Source organism: Pholcus phalangioides, unplaced genomic scaffold, assembly GCF_987345545.1.
Source record: "Pholcus phalangioides strain wild (caught in Gottingen) unplaced genomic scaffold, Ppha-v1.0 ptg000008l_1, whole genome shotgun sequence".
Taxonomy (NCBI): Eukaryota; Metazoa; Arthropoda; class Arachnida; order Araneae; family Pholcidae; genus Pholcus; species Pholcus phalangioides.
In genome coordinates, this window is record NW_028301601.1 from 25462459 (window position 1) to 25482321 (window position 19863).

The 19863-nt window shown below is 34.5% G+C and overlaps 1 protein-coding gene and 1 non-coding gene across 2 annotated transcripts in view; both read right to left on the reverse strand.

Moving 5' to 3' along the window:
• Nucleotides 1-2911: 2911 nt before the first annotated feature.
• On the reverse strand, nucleotides 2912-3065 carry LOC149084086 (U12 minor spliceosomal RNA). Its single transcript, XR_016193051.1, has one exon. It is a non-coding gene; the product is annotated as a U12 minor spliceosomal RNA (small nuclear RNA).
• Nucleotides 3066-6007: 2942 nt separating this feature from the next.
• Nucleotides 6008-19863, reverse strand: part of LOC149084087 (uncharacterized) — a 31066-nt gene continuing 17210 nt past the window's right edge. Inside the window, exons 2-7 of the mRNA XM_089235448.1 lie at nucleotides 19019-19070; nucleotides 15002-15027; nucleotides 12517-12687; nucleotides 8697-8966; nucleotides 8034-8338; nucleotides 6008-7862 (exon numbers count right to left, since the gene is read on the reverse strand). Of these exons, the coding sequence (XP_089091574.1) occupies nucleotides 7565-7862; nucleotides 8034-8338; nucleotides 8697-8966; nucleotides 12517-12687; nucleotides 15002-15027; nucleotides 19019-19061 (1113 nt within the window). The 5' untranslated portion in view covers nucleotides 19062-19070 and the 3' untranslated portion in view covers nucleotides 6008-7564. The remainder of the gene's footprint in view (nucleotides 7863-8033; nucleotides 8339-8696; nucleotides 8967-12516; nucleotides 12688-15001; nucleotides 15028-19018; nucleotides 19071-19863) is intronic.

A 19863-nucleotide genomic window follows, 5' to 3' on the forward strand; every position in this document is an offset into this window, starting at 1 on the left:
TAGTCATAATTTTTGGATAAGAGATCAACATAAATTGGTTAAAAATCTGAATTTAACCAATCTGTGTCGATATCTCATAAAAAAATTGTGACTAGTTTAAACCATGTCAATAAATACCGCCCTTAGAAAAACCACCAGACACTTTTCACATCAACATTATCTAGCAATGCTTATTTGACACTTTAACATGATTGTTTTAAATTGTTTGAAATTTTTTGGCTCTTATGTTTACCATTTTTACCCTTCAATTTACTGCCATGTTGGCTGCATTTGCTGATGTCAAATAGTTCTATGGAAAGTTTCTCATATTCCCCTTTTTTTCATGTCTCAATTTTCATGTCAAATTTTTTTAAAGTGTTATTTATAATAATAAAATGCAAAACAATAGTTTTCTTAGAGATTCATGGGATTTGTTCAGAAAAATTGTCATTAGCCTAGGTCCACTCCAGAACTGGGATTTGAACACAGAACTTGAACTTAAATTTGCTCTTCAAGAATTGAAGTGCAAATTTACATTTTAAATTTTTTTTGAAAATTGAAGTTTTTCCATGATTTCTAAAAATTAAGTAATCTAAAGAGAGAAATTATTAATATATGATAGTATTATGGTCAATCTTTTTTTGTAATATAGTTTTCACATTTTCCTGTTCACATTCTCCCTACCTTTCAAAACCGCATTCCATGGTATTTTTCACCATAGAAAGTTTTTCAGAATTTCTCAAATTGATTAAGAGGTACACATACTTCTTTATTAGTGAATAAATTTTCATTCAGTTTTAGTTTTTCAGGACAGAGCCATGCCGAACCTCTGCATGATTATATTTACTCAGAAAATAAGTACACATTTGAAAAATTTTGATCATTAAGTTGAAACACTATTATTATCAAGTGCAATTACTTTGTGAATCTGTCATGAACATAATAAATTTAAATTAAATCAGATATACTCATTGAATACCTCTTCTATACTTTATTCAAGCATTCAAACATATTTTAAAAAATATCAAATTAAACTCTTAAAATCATTAAACTTTTCAATCAAATCTTTTTAAACACTTGAACTGTGACTTTAACCGTGAGAAAAAAGAAATTCCCACAAAGAAAAAAAAATTGTCTTGACTGGATTTGTCTAAGAGCCATTCAAAATAGGGATTGTAGTAAAAGTTGGCAAAACAAAAGCACAACACCCATCATCATTCTCCTCTGCCTTTGGAAGCATTACATTATATTAAATTTTTGAACTTAATTTCAACGAAAATCAGGTCGGTCAGGTAGAAGAGAGCCCCAGACCCTCTTACCCTAAAAGTTCCCGCCAAGAAGTGTGTTTCACAGATTTTTCTAGCGCACTGACAGAGATGCTACTCTTTATTAGGTCAATAGGGATCATGTGCTACTTCTGAAATTTCATCTAAACAGAAGAGATAATGATTATAACGTGACGGCAGCCACCAAGTGAAAAATACAACAGATTGGTATATGAACTTTAAAACAAAAGGCTTTCGCTGAAGATAAGAAGTAAAGACGGGCCTCAGCTAAACGAACGCGAGCGAAGAAAAAAGAAGTGTTCAATTCTCTGATTGATTGAAATAAATTTAAAATCCTCGTAGTAAAAATGCTCTTACGACATAATACCGACTGGATAGTACAACCGAAAAAAAAAAAGTGGTACTATAAATATCTCACTTCACTAAAACTAACCACTCTTATCATTTTTAACCAGAAAAGTTTTTTTTCATAGCATTTGTTTCTATGATACGACTATTTACTCAGAAAATTTAGCATACGATATGACTGTGGTTTCGACTCAATGAAATTCAGATGTCTATTAATAATAAATAAATGGAATGATTGTCATCATTTGGATTATTTAACATCATTTGAGGTTAATTTAGAATATACACATAAAATATTTGAATTCTATTCAAATCACTAAATGTTATTGAGAAAAGTTATGAGATTTTTAATTGTCGTGTGTGTGTGCTTTTCTATCTAGGAAACGTTATGCCACTTTTTTTAAGCGTTAGTGGCACCTGTGGGAGCTGTATCCACTATCTTGCATTAATAAGGAAATTGGGCTATTTGATCTTAGGATGATTGAGACTGGAAGAAAAAAAACTGCTGGTTTCCGTAAAATAACGAATGAGAATAATTAAATTTCGCTAATTCTCGGTGATCTATAAATCCATTGCTATCCTCATTTTAAATGATCCCTATTAGGGATATAGTCATCGAGCTTATATTACTAGAGGGAGAATCCGGCCACCGCATTCAAGGAAATCACGTGACTTGGTGGAAACACAGTTTCTGCCTGGCAATTTCCCCATTGAAATGTATTTCCGTCTCTAAATATTGGATTTTAAAGATTAAAAGACTTAATTAATATAAAACTCATTTTTAAAGATAAAAAAAAGATTAAATTATTTATTTCATTAATACTGGAATAATTTCTTAACTTCTTTCATTAATGCTGAAAAATTTCATTGATTCTGGAATTATTTCCTAATTATAATTTCTTTTATTAATGCTGGAATTATCTCTTCCCTTAATTTTGGAATTATCACTTTTCATCGTTCTGGAATTATCTTTCATTAGTGAGATTCCCGGAGGAGACATCATTTTTCTTTCCAAATAATAGTTTCGGCATAACATTCAGAAAATTTAATTTCTCAGTATATTATCCGAAAAAATACTATCTCTTAATAAAGGAGTAGAGTAGTTAAATGAATAACTTTCTATACGACTCCATTCACTACTTACGTAAAATTGTATAATCAGAAAAGCCAGCTCAATTTGGAATTGTTTATTCTATGTCTAAACTTTTCAAAAAGTAAAAAGTCGCACGATGCACGTGACAAGAGTGTTTTGAGCATTTCACATTTTCTAACAGATAATTCTTTATCAAACAATAATAAGGGCAGATCACAACGACCCGGCGACTTGCACGAAGTAGGCAAGCCACACACAGGGACGACCTGTACCCCTTCAAAAATTAATACCAATGAGATTTGGTGAGAGCCGAGCGTTACCAAAGCTCGTTATTTTCCTTACTCATTAGTTTAAGGCACGATTGTACGAGGGTTTCATTAATATCTCAAAAACAAGTATCTATTAAATGTGTTAACTGATAATGTCGTACCCTCTCCAGAATAAACTTGTATTAAAAATAACTTCAAGTATGTTCGAAAGTAAAATTTATGTCAATTTTATTTAGTTTGGAGAATAATTTGATACATTTGGAGAGTTATTCTGGTGAATAAACTATCATAATCACCGTCATCATAGATTTTGCGTTTAGTTTATTTGTCACTAGATGGCAGTATAAAAGTCTCTTCAATTGATCTACATATATGAAAGTGACATCTTTTGGGTTTTTTTTAAACTAAAAAGAAGTAATTTGAATTATCAACTTTTATTTGTGATCATAACAATCAAAGCTGCATTAACTTTCAAGCCCGGTTTTGGTAACAATATCGCAAAAGATTAAGTACCTTCCACAAATCAGGTTAAAATGCATTTGTTGCACTACTGGTTCCAGTGGCTCTTCAACGCTTCACGTTTTAGAGGTCTGGGGCTAGGACCCAGATATTTTTGGGGACCTCTTGAGAATTCAAAATTGATGGAAGAACAAAATTTGAGAATTAATAAAAAATCATTCTAAAATTGATGAAAAATTAACGAAACATGATTGCAGAATGAATAAGAATTGAAGTCATGCGAGAGATAATTCCAGAATTAACGAAAATTCAGAAATTCCAGAATTAAAAAAAATCAGAATTCATGAGAGATAATTCCAGAATTTAAAAAAATTCGGAATTCATGAATTAATGAAAATATTCTGTATCATTAAAGAAAAATACTGTATATATGTATAATTTCAGAATCTCTCACTCAGTGAAAGCCTCTTGAATAATTTGAGGCCCTCTATTTGATTCGACGGCCCTCGGCTTATAGGCCCTGTTGGCCCACCTTAAGATACCACACACACGCGCGCGCGCTGGTTTCACAAATTTCTCAAAATAAACGAACATTTTGTCGATCAGAAATACTTAATATTTTTTTAATTAAAAATAGACCGATAGGTAGCTTAGCTTATCATATTATTGATCTCGAGTCACGGCTGAAAAAGGTCAAGAACCCTAGACCTATGTAATGCCGTATAATGACGAGGAAGACATGCATGTGAAGTCTGTGGGGAAACAAACCTTTCAACTTTTTTCCAGCTTTTCTTGCATTCGTCTCGAACAAAAACATTCACGTCTAACACATCCGGCCAAAAAAATTAATGCAATAGCGAAACGTGTAATTGTAATTCTGTTTTAATGAAAACTCTTACAATCTCGACGAGAGTTCGGCGGTATGTTGATTGCTATCTAAAAACTTGCTAGATATAGCGAAGCCTAAAAATATTTTTTCATTCTATGCCTGACAACACCAAGTATGTCGGATTTTTATCATTGAATCACTTGCACCTATTTGACTTTCTGATGAGAATTAATACAAAAAGTGAGGGCCGCCACTGGGAGTGGGGGAGCAAACGGGTCAGAGTGGGCTCGAATTTTACCCTTTAACCTCTCCTTCTACATTACAAGGAGGCGCCAAAATGCGTGATCGCCGCGGCTGACTATGCATTCAGTTGCGGCCCTGCAGCAAAAGCAGATCAAAGACCTGTGATTAAAAGCAGAAATATTGACGAACGAATTAGAAAAACGTACTTTATTTGAATCACGTACAATATGGTACGAATTTCTATAAACAATATTTATATTAGAAATCAATATATTAAAAAAAAAGGTACAAAAACTCTATCTACTAAATGGATCACAAAAGTTTGGCAAATACAAGTACAGCTTCCATCAATTTCAGCTGTAGGAAAATGGTTCAGTTTGGTACATCTTGTTGATACTCAGATTAGGACATTGGTTTATTATGCTTTCGATAAATGAATAATTAACACCTTTTGGGAATGTGTTCCTCAATAAATTATTTTTTAGATATTAATGATAGTTTTTGGTCTTGATTTTATGTACAAGGTGTTTCGTAAATGCACGTGCAAACTGGAATGCTGGAAGTGATTGAATCGTATACAAACGCAATGTCGGATTGGAAATGTGGTCTTCGTCTTAATTATGATGCTCATTGTGAGTACTTTCTCATAAATTATTCAGGAGATACTATCATTTTTCAACTTCTGAATTGCAAGATGAATTGAGGAGCTTATTTTCAAAAGGACACATTTCCACTTTTGTTAAATTTACAGTAGAAGTAAAAAAAAGTATTCCCCCAGAATACGTTTGCTTTACAAAAGTAGAAAAAAGTAGAAAATAGCCCAACAGGTAGCATGCAGGAATAGTGGAAAAATATTTAAATATTATGTTTCTTGATCCACATTCAAGGGAATTACATACATTTGAATTTTGGAAATTTTGGAAAAAACTATCCCAAGAAGGTACCCTTACTGCCCTCTTCTCATTAACATAAGAAACATGATTTTTCAATAGTGGAACCTCACATAATGAACACTCCCGTTAGCGGACACCACCTCCACTGACGGACACAATTTTTAAGTGCATCGACGGGACTCAGTGTATCTTACTATTCATTAATGGACGCTCCTCGTTAGTGGACAACATATTTGGTCCAGTGGTGAGAGATAAAAAATGCCGAAGTATGAAAAAGGTGGATATTCCCTTTTGATAGAAACGACTAATTTCACATTGTAATAATTTCTACGAAAAATATTCCCGTTTGAATAATCTCTGTTGCATAACTTGACAGAGCTTATCCCAAAGATTCATAAACCGTTAAAAAGTGCATTTCGGAAAAAAATGGAAATGTTCCCTTTTGAAAATAAGCTCCTCATTTCTGAATTAGCAAACTCAGAGATGGTTGATATGGAATTCACAGACATACCCGACGTCAGACTGTACTACCAAGAATGGCGGGCGAGTACCGAAGCAATTCAACATACACTGATAACTGAGGCACGGATTTTTTGAGTAATATTTTATTGATTTTTTGCTAACAGTTCTATTTTCAGTCATTAATCGCTGAAAATTCTCATTCAAATTTCACACAGTTTTCTGTATATAAACTCCGTGAAAAGAAATCTCCCTTAAGATATACGTGCCTCGCGAAATTTTCTACGAAGAGTTAGAATCGGGAAATGGGCTGAAAATTTTCTTTGCTAACAGGAAAAATCATTGGATTATCTTTCTAGAAAATTTAATTCAGGTGTTAACCTGGATTATATATAATTCCAAAAAATATAATTCTTAATTAGAATGCTAATTATTCTAGAATATAACTCCTTTATCCAAAATATAATTCCTTAATTTAATCAAAAAGTGCAGTTGATGTATTTGATTCTTCAGATGCTTGATCCGTTAAGATACAGTACGTAAAATCGAACTTCATAAATGGAGTGACATCGAGAAAAGTTTTATTGGAAAATCAAACGAAGTATTAGAAACTAATCCGGGTAAGTTCTACACCTTCTAAAAATAAATATTAATTTTATGATGAAATATAATCAAGTTCACTTTCTGTGATATCTAGGATTTCTTAGAGAGAATATTGCAAATAAACAAAAGATATTTTCAAGTTTGAATATCTCAAAAACACTTGTCATTGTTCAGCGCAATTAATTAGTGTCAACTACTAGAATAGTAATGGCAGCATTTATTTTCATTCCAATTTTGTAAGATGGTTTCGATTAAAAACCATTTGAAACTTTGATTTATTTCATTTCAATTAAAATCGGCTGTTTATTTTTAACTTAATGAAATTATAAGCAGTTAATGTGTATCATATATATTATAATACTTATATATATATTTCTCAATGTCTTGGGTTTCTCCGGCCCACGGGCCAAAATGTGGTCAACCCTGAAAGGGTTTTCATCCGGCTCATATGAATGGTGTTCCGGCGTTGAACAATGCGATGTATAACTTGCGGGATAACCATATTTCTTCGTTAAATATACGTTAAATTGGGATTCCCTATATATATAGAAAACTATAGAAATTGCCCATTATCGACAGAACAGTTGCCAAAGGTAAGTAAATTTGCCATTTATCATTGAAGTTACGGAAAAAACGGGACATCTTTTATAAAAAAAAGTTGTGACGGTCAAAATTAAGGAAATGTCCAGTAAAATACGGGTCCTTTGGTCATCCTATTTATATCAGTTTCTTTGTCTTGAGCGGTAGCAATATTTCATATCTTGCCGAAAAGGTTGTGCCTTCCCTACTACATAATTTAATTTAGCGGGAGACCATAATCTGGTGTGGTGGTGGTGGTGCTATATAATTTGTGTTTGTGGGTCTTATCCATTCCTAGAAATTTATACACACATTTTTGAAACACCTTGTAAATGATAACGAGAACTGAAACTATGAGATTTTTTGTCGGGCTCATAACGAAATTTCAGCATAAATTTGCGGTGACTGATTTGGTCCTATGACAAGGATTACGAATCATTTTTTTTTTCGTGTGTGATTGTTGTGACATGTATTTCTTTTTTGTATTGATATACAAAACATTAATAATATAACAATAATTTTTCCTAATATTGTCCGTATCGCACTCGTGGTCCGGCGTTATTACCATAGCCTGCATACTGAGGTTGAGCCTGCGCAGGTTGGGGCGCGTATTTAGCTTGTGTCTGCTGTGCCTGGTAGTGCTGGGCTAGAACGGCGGCTTCTGCGGCACGGTGAGCTTGGAGGGCCTGGGACTGAGAAGCGTGTGCGTAGTTGGCGCCGGGTGCTGCTGCGGCCTGGTAGTTGACGGCTTGTTGCGGTGCTGCTTGATGGTGGACTTGTCTTGGTTGGGCTTGATATGCCTGAGGTTGATGGTATACGGGCCTATAAATAATATAAATTTTTTTTTTATTTGAGCCTATTAAGCCTAAAATACATAATTGGTCCAGCAGAACCTGCCAACTTGAACTGACACAGAATGTCCACTTGGGCATGTTTTATTGGAACCGTCGGTGTCCAACTTAGATTTTAACGTATTTGTTTACTGGAACTTACTTTGCGGGTGCGTGTTGCCTAGGAGGTCCGTAATGAGCCTGTTGAGGTGTGAAAGGAGCTGAAGGTTGGGGTTTAGCAGCCGGTTGGTGTTGATAGGCGGCCTGGTGCTGTTGAGGTTGTGCGTATCCGTGGTGGGCCGCTGGCTGATGGTAAGCTTGTTGGGGTGCGTAGGCGGGCTGGGCTGCTGCTTTGTGTCCTCCTTGGGTTTCTTGGGGTGGAACGAATGGGTCTCCGTTGGCGTAGTTGTCAGGATAATATCTTTGGTGATAGAGAACGGTGTTGTTGGGTCCTCGCTGGTCGAGAGGCTGTAATGCGAAAATGAAACATGCAATATTAACTTATTCTCAACACCAATGATACTATTTTCATTTTTGTTTATTCACACCAGTCTACACTCCTCCGTAAGCACCACATGGGCCTATGCACCGCAGTGTGGAAAAATCATAAAAACATATATGTGAACTTGACGTAAGTGCCACGCTGGACATGTATCAACGGCTAACCGGAATAGTCTAACAAACTACCTCTTCATGACATTTAATAGGTGCACATTAATAAGAACAACTCAGCGCGACGCTCCTGAGAAAGGTTGATAACACCTCTAGGAGCCACGATGCACACTTTGAGAATCGCTGGATTATATCATGGATAATTCTGTCTTACCTTGTGCAAGTAGTCATTGACGAAGAAGAACTTTTCAGCCTTGCCGCAGATGTCTTGGTCAGATGGCACGCAGTTCAAGTGAACCTGGTGGAAGACGGTACCAGCAGGACACATCATAGAGTGCTTGTGTCCTCCGACGCAGTAATGGAAAGCTTGGCATCCGACGTCACCGTCAGCGTAGTATCCGTCCTTTTTGGCACCGCATTCGAACTTGGATTTCTCGAGAAGTTGTTCTAGGGGGTGAGGTCCTTCGTTCTTCTCTTCTTCGCCCTAGAAATAGACAGACGGAATATATTAGGCTTGTTCATTGTCACGAATACGTTGAGGTACATAAAAATAACCGGGATAGTTAGTGCTTGTTGCTGTCAGATCTTGGGGTTCCCTGCCTCAACCTGCCGAACGGCATCCATCTATATGGAATGGTTCGTCTTACTTATTGATTTATTTATTCATTCACACTCTCACAACAGGCACCAACGATGAAAAGAAAAAAAAATGCAAATATATAGAACTAATTATCTTTAAAAATAAATGGTTTTTTTTAAAAACGTTGGAAATAATTTTTTCATACACAAAAGCAAAGTACTGTATTCTTCAATTTGATCACTAAGGGTAAGTGTGAGAAGTAGCTTTTCTTGCAAAAGGATGTTGAGACCATTGGAAAGAATTCAAAAAGCTTTCAAAGATGCTGCTTTAAGTCAGTGGTTGTCAACCTTTTCAAGCCCGCGGCCCGGTTTTATTCATTTTTGTGAGTCGAGGGCCCGGTCAAACACACGACCAATGGAAAATGAACGAAGAAAAATGAAACGGTTAATCACTCGCGGCCCGGTATGAATGATATCAGGGCCCGGTGGTTGAGAAACACTGCTTTAAGTAAATCCCAAGATTACCAGTCTCTTATTAAAAAAACGACAATATGATAGAACCGAAGATCTGCCAGTCTTATGGAGAGCAGAAATGAGGAAAGAGGGGAAAATGAAAATCATTAAAAGATAATTGTCCGAATTTTTAAATAAACAAATTTATCATGAAGCACCTGCCAGTGAAATTTAATATTTAAGTGGGCACATCTGCCAAATTTGTTTCGCGGATGCTCATACGGGAGCAGAAGAACGTATGGGAACACCTGCCATAGCTCCCCTTTCACTTTATTTTCACTCACAGCCAGCTAAGGATATCTGGCCAGTTGAGAATAACTGCTAAAGGATAATTCATTAAATTTTGTAAATAACTACTGCAAATTTCAACCTCTACCTACACATATAACTCACCATGTTTTTTCGCAATGCATTTTGGAACATAATTCAATAAAAACAATAAAATATCGATTACTTGAAATCTGGATACAGTTTGGTATCAAACAATGAAAATCGAATGAAAAAAAGTAAATTTGTTGAGAAATTTAAAAAAAAAAAAAATTTGATTTATTGATTGATTCCAACATAACACTAAAAAAACTTTTCGTAATGTATGTTACGCTATGTTAAATGTATGACACCGATTTCATCAGAAGTGGGTATTTAATGGAAATGGACATGCATAACTGCTCATGTCTTCCATTGAACTGTGCAATCGTTCTGAGATGCGTGAGAGAGAGAGAGAGAGAGAGAGAGAGAGAGAGGTGATGGAAACAAATTATTTATTTTATGTATATTGGTAAAGCGATGAGTATTACACAAATTAATTGCTTTTATGTGGTAATGTGCCGACAACGAGATCGATATACAAAATTAAAAGCCAGATGGTTATAATCTGTATAACAAAGCAACACAACAGATGAAATTGTATGTAGATAACTCACACACAAAAACGAACTCGCATGTTATTATATACTTCAAAGTTCTTCGAGGCGTGCCCGAAGGTAGTACGTGTTTAAACCACCTACATATTTTTAGTGGCACGCAAGACTAGTAGGTCTATGCATGTCTAAGGGATCAGCAAGTTCCCTACACATTTCAATGCATTAGAAAGTCTCCAACACATTGCTTAATGCATTAGAAAGTTTCCAACACATTTCAATGCATTAGAAAATTTCCAACACATTTCAACGCATCAGAAAGCTCCTACGCATTTCAAAGGGTGCGAATTACTTTTATGCATTTCTAGTAGTGGTATGTGGTTATCGTAGGCCCACGCACGTGTAAATGTCGTCTACACATTCGCGCTATGCGTTATCTCTGAGTAATTCGCTGAGCTCTCGTATGTGAATAAGATGACAGGGGTCACAATGATTTACAAGATAACTAACGAAAGTCATACTTTCGATGATCAAATCGGTAGTTGATGCATCAGAGGCGACTTGGATTTTGTATGGGAGAAAGCTGTGGTGCTGCGATCGCAACAGGTTTGTGCGTGGGTAGAAAAACAAGGAATAACAAAAAGAAAAGCAAAAGTCAGGCTCATTTACCTCCCGGTCAAAGCGAGTTAGCATATTTAGACGTATCTTTAGGAATTAGCAAGTTTCCTACTCATTTTTAAGAAAATGAAAGCTTCCTCCGCATTTCAAAGGGTGCGCACTATTTTCTTTCATTTATAGTGATGCGCAAGTATAATAATACGCAATTTCTATCAGTACGTGAGTATCCTGCGTATTTCTAGGAATATCGAAGCCTCCTGGATATTTCGAGTGATGACCATATCTCGTACGCGGGCTTAGGGAGTGAGCGGAACTCACATACGCTAGCCTCTTACACATTTCAATAGGTATTCACTCCCACGTATTTGAAGGAGTAATCAAATCTGAGTTTGTCCCAATTGAAAGAATCTCTACCATTTGATTATCCACCTGAATTGGCTTTAGAGGACTCGAATGGACGAATGAACATCAAAATAGCATTCTATATAAAGACGAATGCACCATCATCATCAATGGGACCCACCATCGAATCTCTTCCTGACCGAAAATCGGGACAACGCCCAGAAAGAAATAACACTTTTTCTATTCAGAAGTTATCATTAATCTGGAAATTTCTCGAACGATATTCCAAAGTTTAGGAAGAGACATGGGGGGGGGGGGGAAAGGAAACATTATTCATTTTCTTCTAATGACGCGATTTACACAAAGCTTCATTTCCTTTGTTTGTTTAGGCCACCTCCCTCTATATCACAACACTGCAATTGCCGATCGCGTTTTTAAAGCGATATTATTACCACGACACGAACAAATATATCTTAATCGTTCCCTATATCATTTCTTTTTCCCGAGAATTCATTGAACCGAAAATAAGAAAAAACGCTTTCTTTTTTATCTTATTTTCTGCTTGTAATTGACACATAATTTCGGCATCAGGAAACACCGGGGAAAGAAAATAGAAAATCGAGTTAGAGATTATACACCAGCGAAATAATTCTTATTCTCGACGACATACTTTAAGAGGCGAAAAAGATTAGATCGATGTGGTTCCGATCTGATAACCATTGGTCGAGGCTATTGTTTCCGTTATAACCTCGAAGAAAGTACGAAAGAACTTCCGAAAAGGCATATATGTATTTATAATACGTACCCAGATACCCAATAACCTCTTCGATTTATGCAGGTAATACATTTCGGGGTCAATTTGCATACTCTTATCTCCACTCCGAGGCATAAAAATCGCATACATATATTTTCCGCATTTAATCTCTTGACATAATTGCGGTGCTCTTTGGCAATAGTCTTTAAAGCTTGGCATATCTTTAAGAAGCCCGAGGACCTTCGAACGCATTGAACCTTCCACACATCTAGAAAGCATATTCATTCTATTTTTTTCGCAGCAGCGTTTATGTAATTCCACAAACATTGGTCCAAAGATATTGGTTCAATGGACTCTCAGAAACTTACTGGTGCTGAAGGTTTGTGTCCCTGGTGGTGCTGCTGTGCCCTCTGCGGTGGGTAATGCTGTACTTGCTGGGCTTGGTGCTGTTGTTGCTGTGCATAGTGGCCCTGGGGTCTGTATGGTGCAGCGCCATTGTAATCGCCACCGTAGCCTCCGTAATTTGTTTGTCTTTTTATCTGAGGAAATGATTAGAAATAAATATTTGAAAATGATTAAAAATGGGTGTCTGGAAGAAAGGCATATGTTATGATTTTAAAATTTTACAGAAAACGCCAAAAAAAAAAAAACAAAAAAAAAAAACTAAAGGCATCTCATTTCGAAGTCTTAATCGCATCAGGAATTACATATGTTCTTCTTTGGTATGCCCTTATGCGGTAGTTTTAAACACCAAAATCATTACAACGGAGTGTTTCACATCTCATTTAACCTTTTTTCACAAAAAAACCTTTTCGGAAAAAATGTAGCAAATAACCATCTTTCAGACACCAGATTGGCTCTAGTTTTTGATATTAAAAATTAAGTAAGTAATTGGAAGTAAAAAATTGAATTTCAATGGCAATACATAAGCAGCTTACAAATTACATTGTTGAGAGTATGCATTATCTCAGAAACTAGGAGCTAATTCGGCGAAACTAATGAAAGATTCAGAATCAGCTCCCTAAAATCACTGAAATTTTATCTTTCCCAATGATTTACTGTATTTATTTATAGTGCACAGTTTCAATGTGATTCGTAGGATGCTTATGGTATTACCACTGAAATTAAATTTTTACTTTATCTCAAAAACTAGAGCCAATCTGACAAAACCAATGAGATTCGGAATCAGCACCCCAAAATCATCCTAAAATCATTGAAGTATCTTTTGAAAACAAAATCATTGTTGAGCAGTGTTATCATAAAAAAGTAATGTTTAACAGATTTAAATTAAAATACAATAATTTTTCCTCTTCACAATCCTCACTGTTATACTATATTCAAGGTGCCTAAAAAATGACTCACTATTTCAAAAGGGAATAACTAAACAATGACTCTTCATTGAAAACACCATTGGCTGAATTTTTGTTAAAACATTTTGTTAGACCCTAATAATTCCAAAGAGCAAAAATTTGATGTATTTGACAGAAGGGTTTGATGCTGTGACTTTGACCGAGGGAATCCTCCGCTCAGACAAGATGATTATTTTTGAGCGGAAAACAGACTAGCACTCGACGCTAAATTTCAACATGAAAGATTAGTGGCAATCCAGATTGCAATAGACTGGTACGTCTTCAAACCGAACCATCGACATTCTAGTTAAAGAAGGTAGCTCAGGTAATAAGGATACATGTTTCGTAAATGTGGAATCTAATTATGGACTTGCAAAGAGCACCGGGTAATTGTACTTCGCGTGAATCCTCTCGCAGGTAGTCTGCTTGGTTCATACGAGAGGGACTGTTCCTTCTCCTCTTGTCATAGTGTCATCACGTGTTTACCCATTTCGGGCACCTTCGGAGCGGATGGTCGATGCATTAATGCAACTGGCTTTCGGCACGCTTTTCATTAAGGTAATGAAATTCTTCTCAAAGTCTACCGTGCCTGCAATATTTCTGCGTAATAATCCATGCTTCCACACGGGGTGCCGTTATAGAAGAGGGGAGGGGGTCAAATCAGGAGTAAGGGAAAATAATAATTAGAGAAAAATTTGGGAAAACAAATTTTTTCCCTGTAAAAGTCAAACCTTGAATGTATTGGATGGAATAATCAGCAAAGGCAACAAATTTTTAATGCATTAACATCAAGCTGGGAACGCAATCGGGTAAACAATGAATAAATTTCAATTTATGAAGAAATGGAGGAATACAAAGCCCAAGGTAAAAATTTTACGACTAAATTATGTCCGTATTTCACCATATTACTTGTGACGAGACAAATCTGAGAATTTTTTGGGTTGTTTCACGCTGGTGCAGCTTACGCAACGGAGTGGCAACCCTAATGCGGTCCGCGACGCTGCAGCTGACCATTATGTTGGCCCTTGGACAGAAAGAAGTTGGCCACCCTTGACATATACCGATTCTTCGAGGGATATTAAATAAAATTCGTCACGTTTTTGTGATAAAAGTATCAATTAAACTCAAACGCAATATCCTGTAGGCACAATTGATGTCTCATTTATGTCATCCAAATTTAGGGCAATTATAACGAAGTGATAAACGGAAAAATAAAATAAAAAACCGGAAATTAAAAACTTCATTAGTTTTTCCTCTTAAGTTTTCAGACTCTGGATTTCCTCTTCCTGATAGGTGAATGTCTCTGAGACAATCAGATTCTTCAATTGATTCGCTTCTGCTCTTTAATAGAGCCAATTAAAAGAGTTTCTGAGATACACATCTCACCGTTAAGTTATTACACAGATAACATAAGCAAAATTAAACTGATAATAACTAATTATTAACTAATTACGGATTTTTAAAATGATAACTATATCAATGCAAGAAATGACTGTATGCATACCCTTTCCTCGGCTCTACTGACAGCCACTGGAAGAAAAATCGAGAATAATCGATTAATATAACAATTATAATCTTTAATATTATTGACATTATATATATTGTAAATATTGTGTATACTTTTATTATCAATTATAATTAATAATTATTATCTCGAATTAATATATGAAAATCTTTGCCAAAGTGTATCGATATTCTTCCACTTAATTTTTCCGCGTTTATTGCCTTTGTTCAGTTCAGTCTCTTGATTAGATCATTAATTTGTTTCGTGATAAACCAGTTCTTTAATTTGTTTATTGATTAATTTGTTTTCTTCGTTTGGGTAATAATCAGTTTCTTACTGAGTATTGCATTAGGATTATTCCTTCATTTCAATAATATTTTATTAAATTCTTTTATTTACATAAAATAAAAGAATATGATATGTACTTGTACTTTTGCCTCAATATATATATTTCAGTACAATTTCATCTGTAAATTTTGAGATGTTTTGTAACTTGATATCTAAATTCAATTAATTTTATTAAATGCAATTGAATTGTGATTTATATCCTATATTTGCTTTAGTTAAAATTTGCACTTTGATTCAAAGTGAATTCAACATTGACGACACTCTCCTAAATGAATATACTAATGAAATATTGTTTTGATTAAACTTCGAAATTGTTATAGAGTGTTTAACTTGATTAATAAACATTCAGGGGTTTTCCCGAAAAGTGTCCGAAAATAATAAATATTGCATGGATGATTCTAGAATTGAAGTATCATATTAACCCTTTATTTACCATTGTCACTTTTTTGGGACGTTTGTTTTCATTTCTAATTAAGCAGTAGAATTTTTAGTTTTGATTGTTGTACCTAAATTTTGAACTGATCTCTATAAACGTTACAAACTCAATAAAAATACTCTAAAATTTTTAATGAATAATGATTAATTAATTAATAATTTTAATTTAATAAAACTTTTTTTCTAAATAGTTTTTATTTCATGTTTTATTCATGATATCATTTTTAAGTAATTTTTTTTGAAAACGTTTTGGCATATAATGGATTAAATAATAATTAAATAATAAATAATTCCATAAATAATCACTTTTACCGGTGATTATGCATAGTACCCAAGCGTCATTGGTAAATTTAATAAGTACTAAAAAATTATTACTTTTACCTGCGATTATTCATAATACCCAAGCGTCGCATCGTTGGTGAACATGATAAATTGTACTAAATGATATATTATACATGAGAATTCATACACAGGTATTGTATCATTATATCGCGGTCTGATCGTAAAATTTATCATTTATATTAGGGTCCGACAATATTCATCACATATGCTAGATTCGTTTAGAATTTTTTTTTTTCATATTTATCAAATTCCTCGATTACACTAGTATTATTTATAATCACAGAGATAAATGCGATAAATTTCAAGTACTTATCAAATTTGCCAACCTGGCACCTGTGTGTTTATTATGCATAATAGTTGTTAAAAGTGATAATGTTTTCAGTATTTAACAAATTTATCAACAACGTTTGGGAAATATGCATAATAACTGGTTATTATGTACAACAACCGATTTATCACATTTACCGTAACATATATACAAAAAATAAAATAAAATGGAAAATTTAGCTGCGATAGTTTTCCTTCCGTCAAAATGATAATACTATAGGGCGGAAAATATAAAAATTAGTACTTTTTATACAGTACGCAATATTTTAATCATTAAAATTTGTGCCTCTTCCTATCGCTCAGGTTTCCAATGTAAAAGCTCGCGCGGAATCCTTTATGGTTATGAAGCTGTTCCGCGGAATCCTTGCGGCTGTTCCACGGTACCCTAACAAATTTTGAATACAGTAAAACCCCTCTGTTGTAGACACCAGCGAGACAAAAAAATTCTTCCGTAAAACACGGGATGACCGTTAATTAGGGGTTTGAAATGCATACTTTTATTATACAAAGAGTAATTATTATATGGCCTTAAAAGGGGGGGGGGTGACTGCATCTGAGGGGTGTCCATTAAGAGGGGTTTTACTGTATTTCTGTAATGTGCAGGGTGTCCCATAAAGTTCAAATAAGTTTTGTTGCTTAGGAGAATTCACTTCTATCGAATAAAAAGTTTTTAAAACATCAGTCATCGAAATACAAAGTCTCATACGTTTTCCAATGTGGATGTTAACGTCGTAAATTTCTTTCGATATAACGGATACTTTTACGATTTTTATAATTTTTTTTCATCGTTAGAGGCTATATAAAATTTTAAATTTTTATGCTTACTCCGGCTAATATTTTGCAAGAGTGAATATATCACGCGATCATGATTCGATTTCTATTTATATTCATTTTAATTTTTCACACAGAATCAACCTATTTATATACCTATCTGGCACTCTTCACGAGACATCCCGTTTATACATTCATCGATGAAAATGTCATATATTTGATGAGTTAATAATATGCATTTACTAGGGATGGGAATCGACTAAAATTTTAAATTGTTAATCAAAAATTTTTAATCCCTTAATCGACTGATTCATTGAATCTTAATAAGTTGAGAAATGTAGGCAGCTTACTTGAAATAATACTAAACATGTTTGGTCCATCTTGGAATTTTTAAATTAGTGATTTTAAGGTTAGTCACTGATTTTTGATTTCGGGCTACTTTCAATCTCATACCGTTACATTTTTTCCCTTGGAAACTGCTCTCAAATCGTACTGGAATACGAATATAAAAACCGCTATTCACAGTAAAGATAACTTATATTGGTCTTGTCTTTTTAAAAACTTCCATTAAATCCAATTTTAAACTGAAATCATCACCAGTTTTCATTGAATCGATTTGTATTGCCTCTATGTCGAAAAATTCGATTAAAGTATTGACTCAAATATTTTTAAATATGGCCACTTACCTGAAATGTTATATTTAGGAATATAATTTAAGGCATCTAAACGGTTTCGTCTAATAAATCACAATAAATTCTGAACTTTAGATAAAAATTTTAATCGAACTTTAGATAAAAATTTTAATCGAACTTTAATCAGATTAATTGAATCAATTAACTCAACTAAAATTTTTAATTGAGATTAGCAACTGATTGATTAACCGACACGATTAATCGATTAATCGGACCACCTTTAGTATTTACCACATATTTTAAAACTTTGTTTATCCAACCTATTTTGTTACATTTCTTTTACATGAGGGATATAAAGCTCCCCGAGAAGCGAGACGTTCTTAACCAGAGATTGGTGTGCTAACTACTTTGTGCTGCCAGGTGATGAAAATTTAATTTCCCGAGTTTTTATAATGTTACACAGTACACAATTCACACGTCTTGGACTGGAGTATGCTGTAAGGTTTTGGAGACCATACCTACAGAGGGACATAGACTTGGTTGAAGGGGTGCAGAGAAGAGCTACGCGTGTCCTTATTGGAACACGGGGCTTGAGTTATGAAGAGAGACTTCATTTTTTGAATATGTTTACATTGGATGAACGCAGATGTCGAGGAGATATGATCGAAGTGTTCAAAATTTTCAATGAGATGGATAGAATGGGCCATGAACTCTTAGTACACCGCCAATCGACTGCTTTTACAAGGGGACACCACTATCGATTGGTAAAGGACAATGCAAGGTTATGGTGTCACGGGGGGGGGGGATTTTTCTCTAATTGGGTTGTCAATAAATGGAATAGCTTACTCCCAGAGGTAGTAAATTGTAACACAATTGAGACGTTTAAAAAGAAGTATGATAAACATTTTGGGGTAAATCGAGAAGCTATTCATACTTAGAATAAGACAACCATAAGTATTCTTTATGGGCATTGTATAATATTTTATCATGTGTATATATTGTTTATAATGTTCCCAATTACATTTTTAATTGGGTTGCTTTATTTTTGAAATATATGACATATTTGTTATGGACATCTTTTTCTCAGCCACCTCGCTGGGCATTTTGCCTGTTGTGTTGTTTATATTTGTATTTTAATAATATTGGAATAAGTGAAACTTACCAACGAGGAATAAGACAGCTATTACTCTACACTTGAAACTCATATTCACTTTCTGCAAATAAAAAAACATAATTGAAGTTAGAATAGAATTTAGAACTTATACACAATATTGTCAAGATTATTCAACAAATGTCTTATTATCTTTCTTAGTTATTACCAAACAAAGATTCTTTATCGGGCTTGAATACATATCATAGTGAATTATCAGGAACAATAGAGTTCGTTCAATACGCAATGACATGCTTGCATAGACAATGGAGACGACAGTTGTACATCAATTGTGCGGATACAGAGCATATATAGTCATGTATTCATACCCCAAAAAAAGAATCATAATATGCGGCTGAGTTGATATTGCTGGCAATATCTCATCTTTGACGATATGGAAATAACGTTGATTACACCAACGCAGAACAAGACCCTTATTACAACGCTACAATATGATATAAATCATAACTGTGTGAGCTTCTAGCATGAAGTATTAGGTTTGCGTAGATCAAATGAGAAGTATAGAAACTAAATGTTAATTTCACAATTTCACATGAAGGGATAAGTGGCTTCACGAATCAGGAAGAGGTGGACATGCATTTTATGCACAGTACAGTGAACGGGAATGTTCTGGAAGGCTGTACCGGGAATGTTTTTCCGCAAGACGCGTGCCAAAGTTGTCTATAAAATAGAACGGGCTGGACCGTTTGGTCATGATGACTTTCTGCAGTTTGCGTAATATGTCATTGAAGCGAGCCAGCCAGTGTTTTCCTATAACTCTTCTGAAGTTATTAAACAAGCCAGAGGGTCCCTTGGAAAAATTTGCAGGCGTAATACTCCTCTTTCAATCAACAACA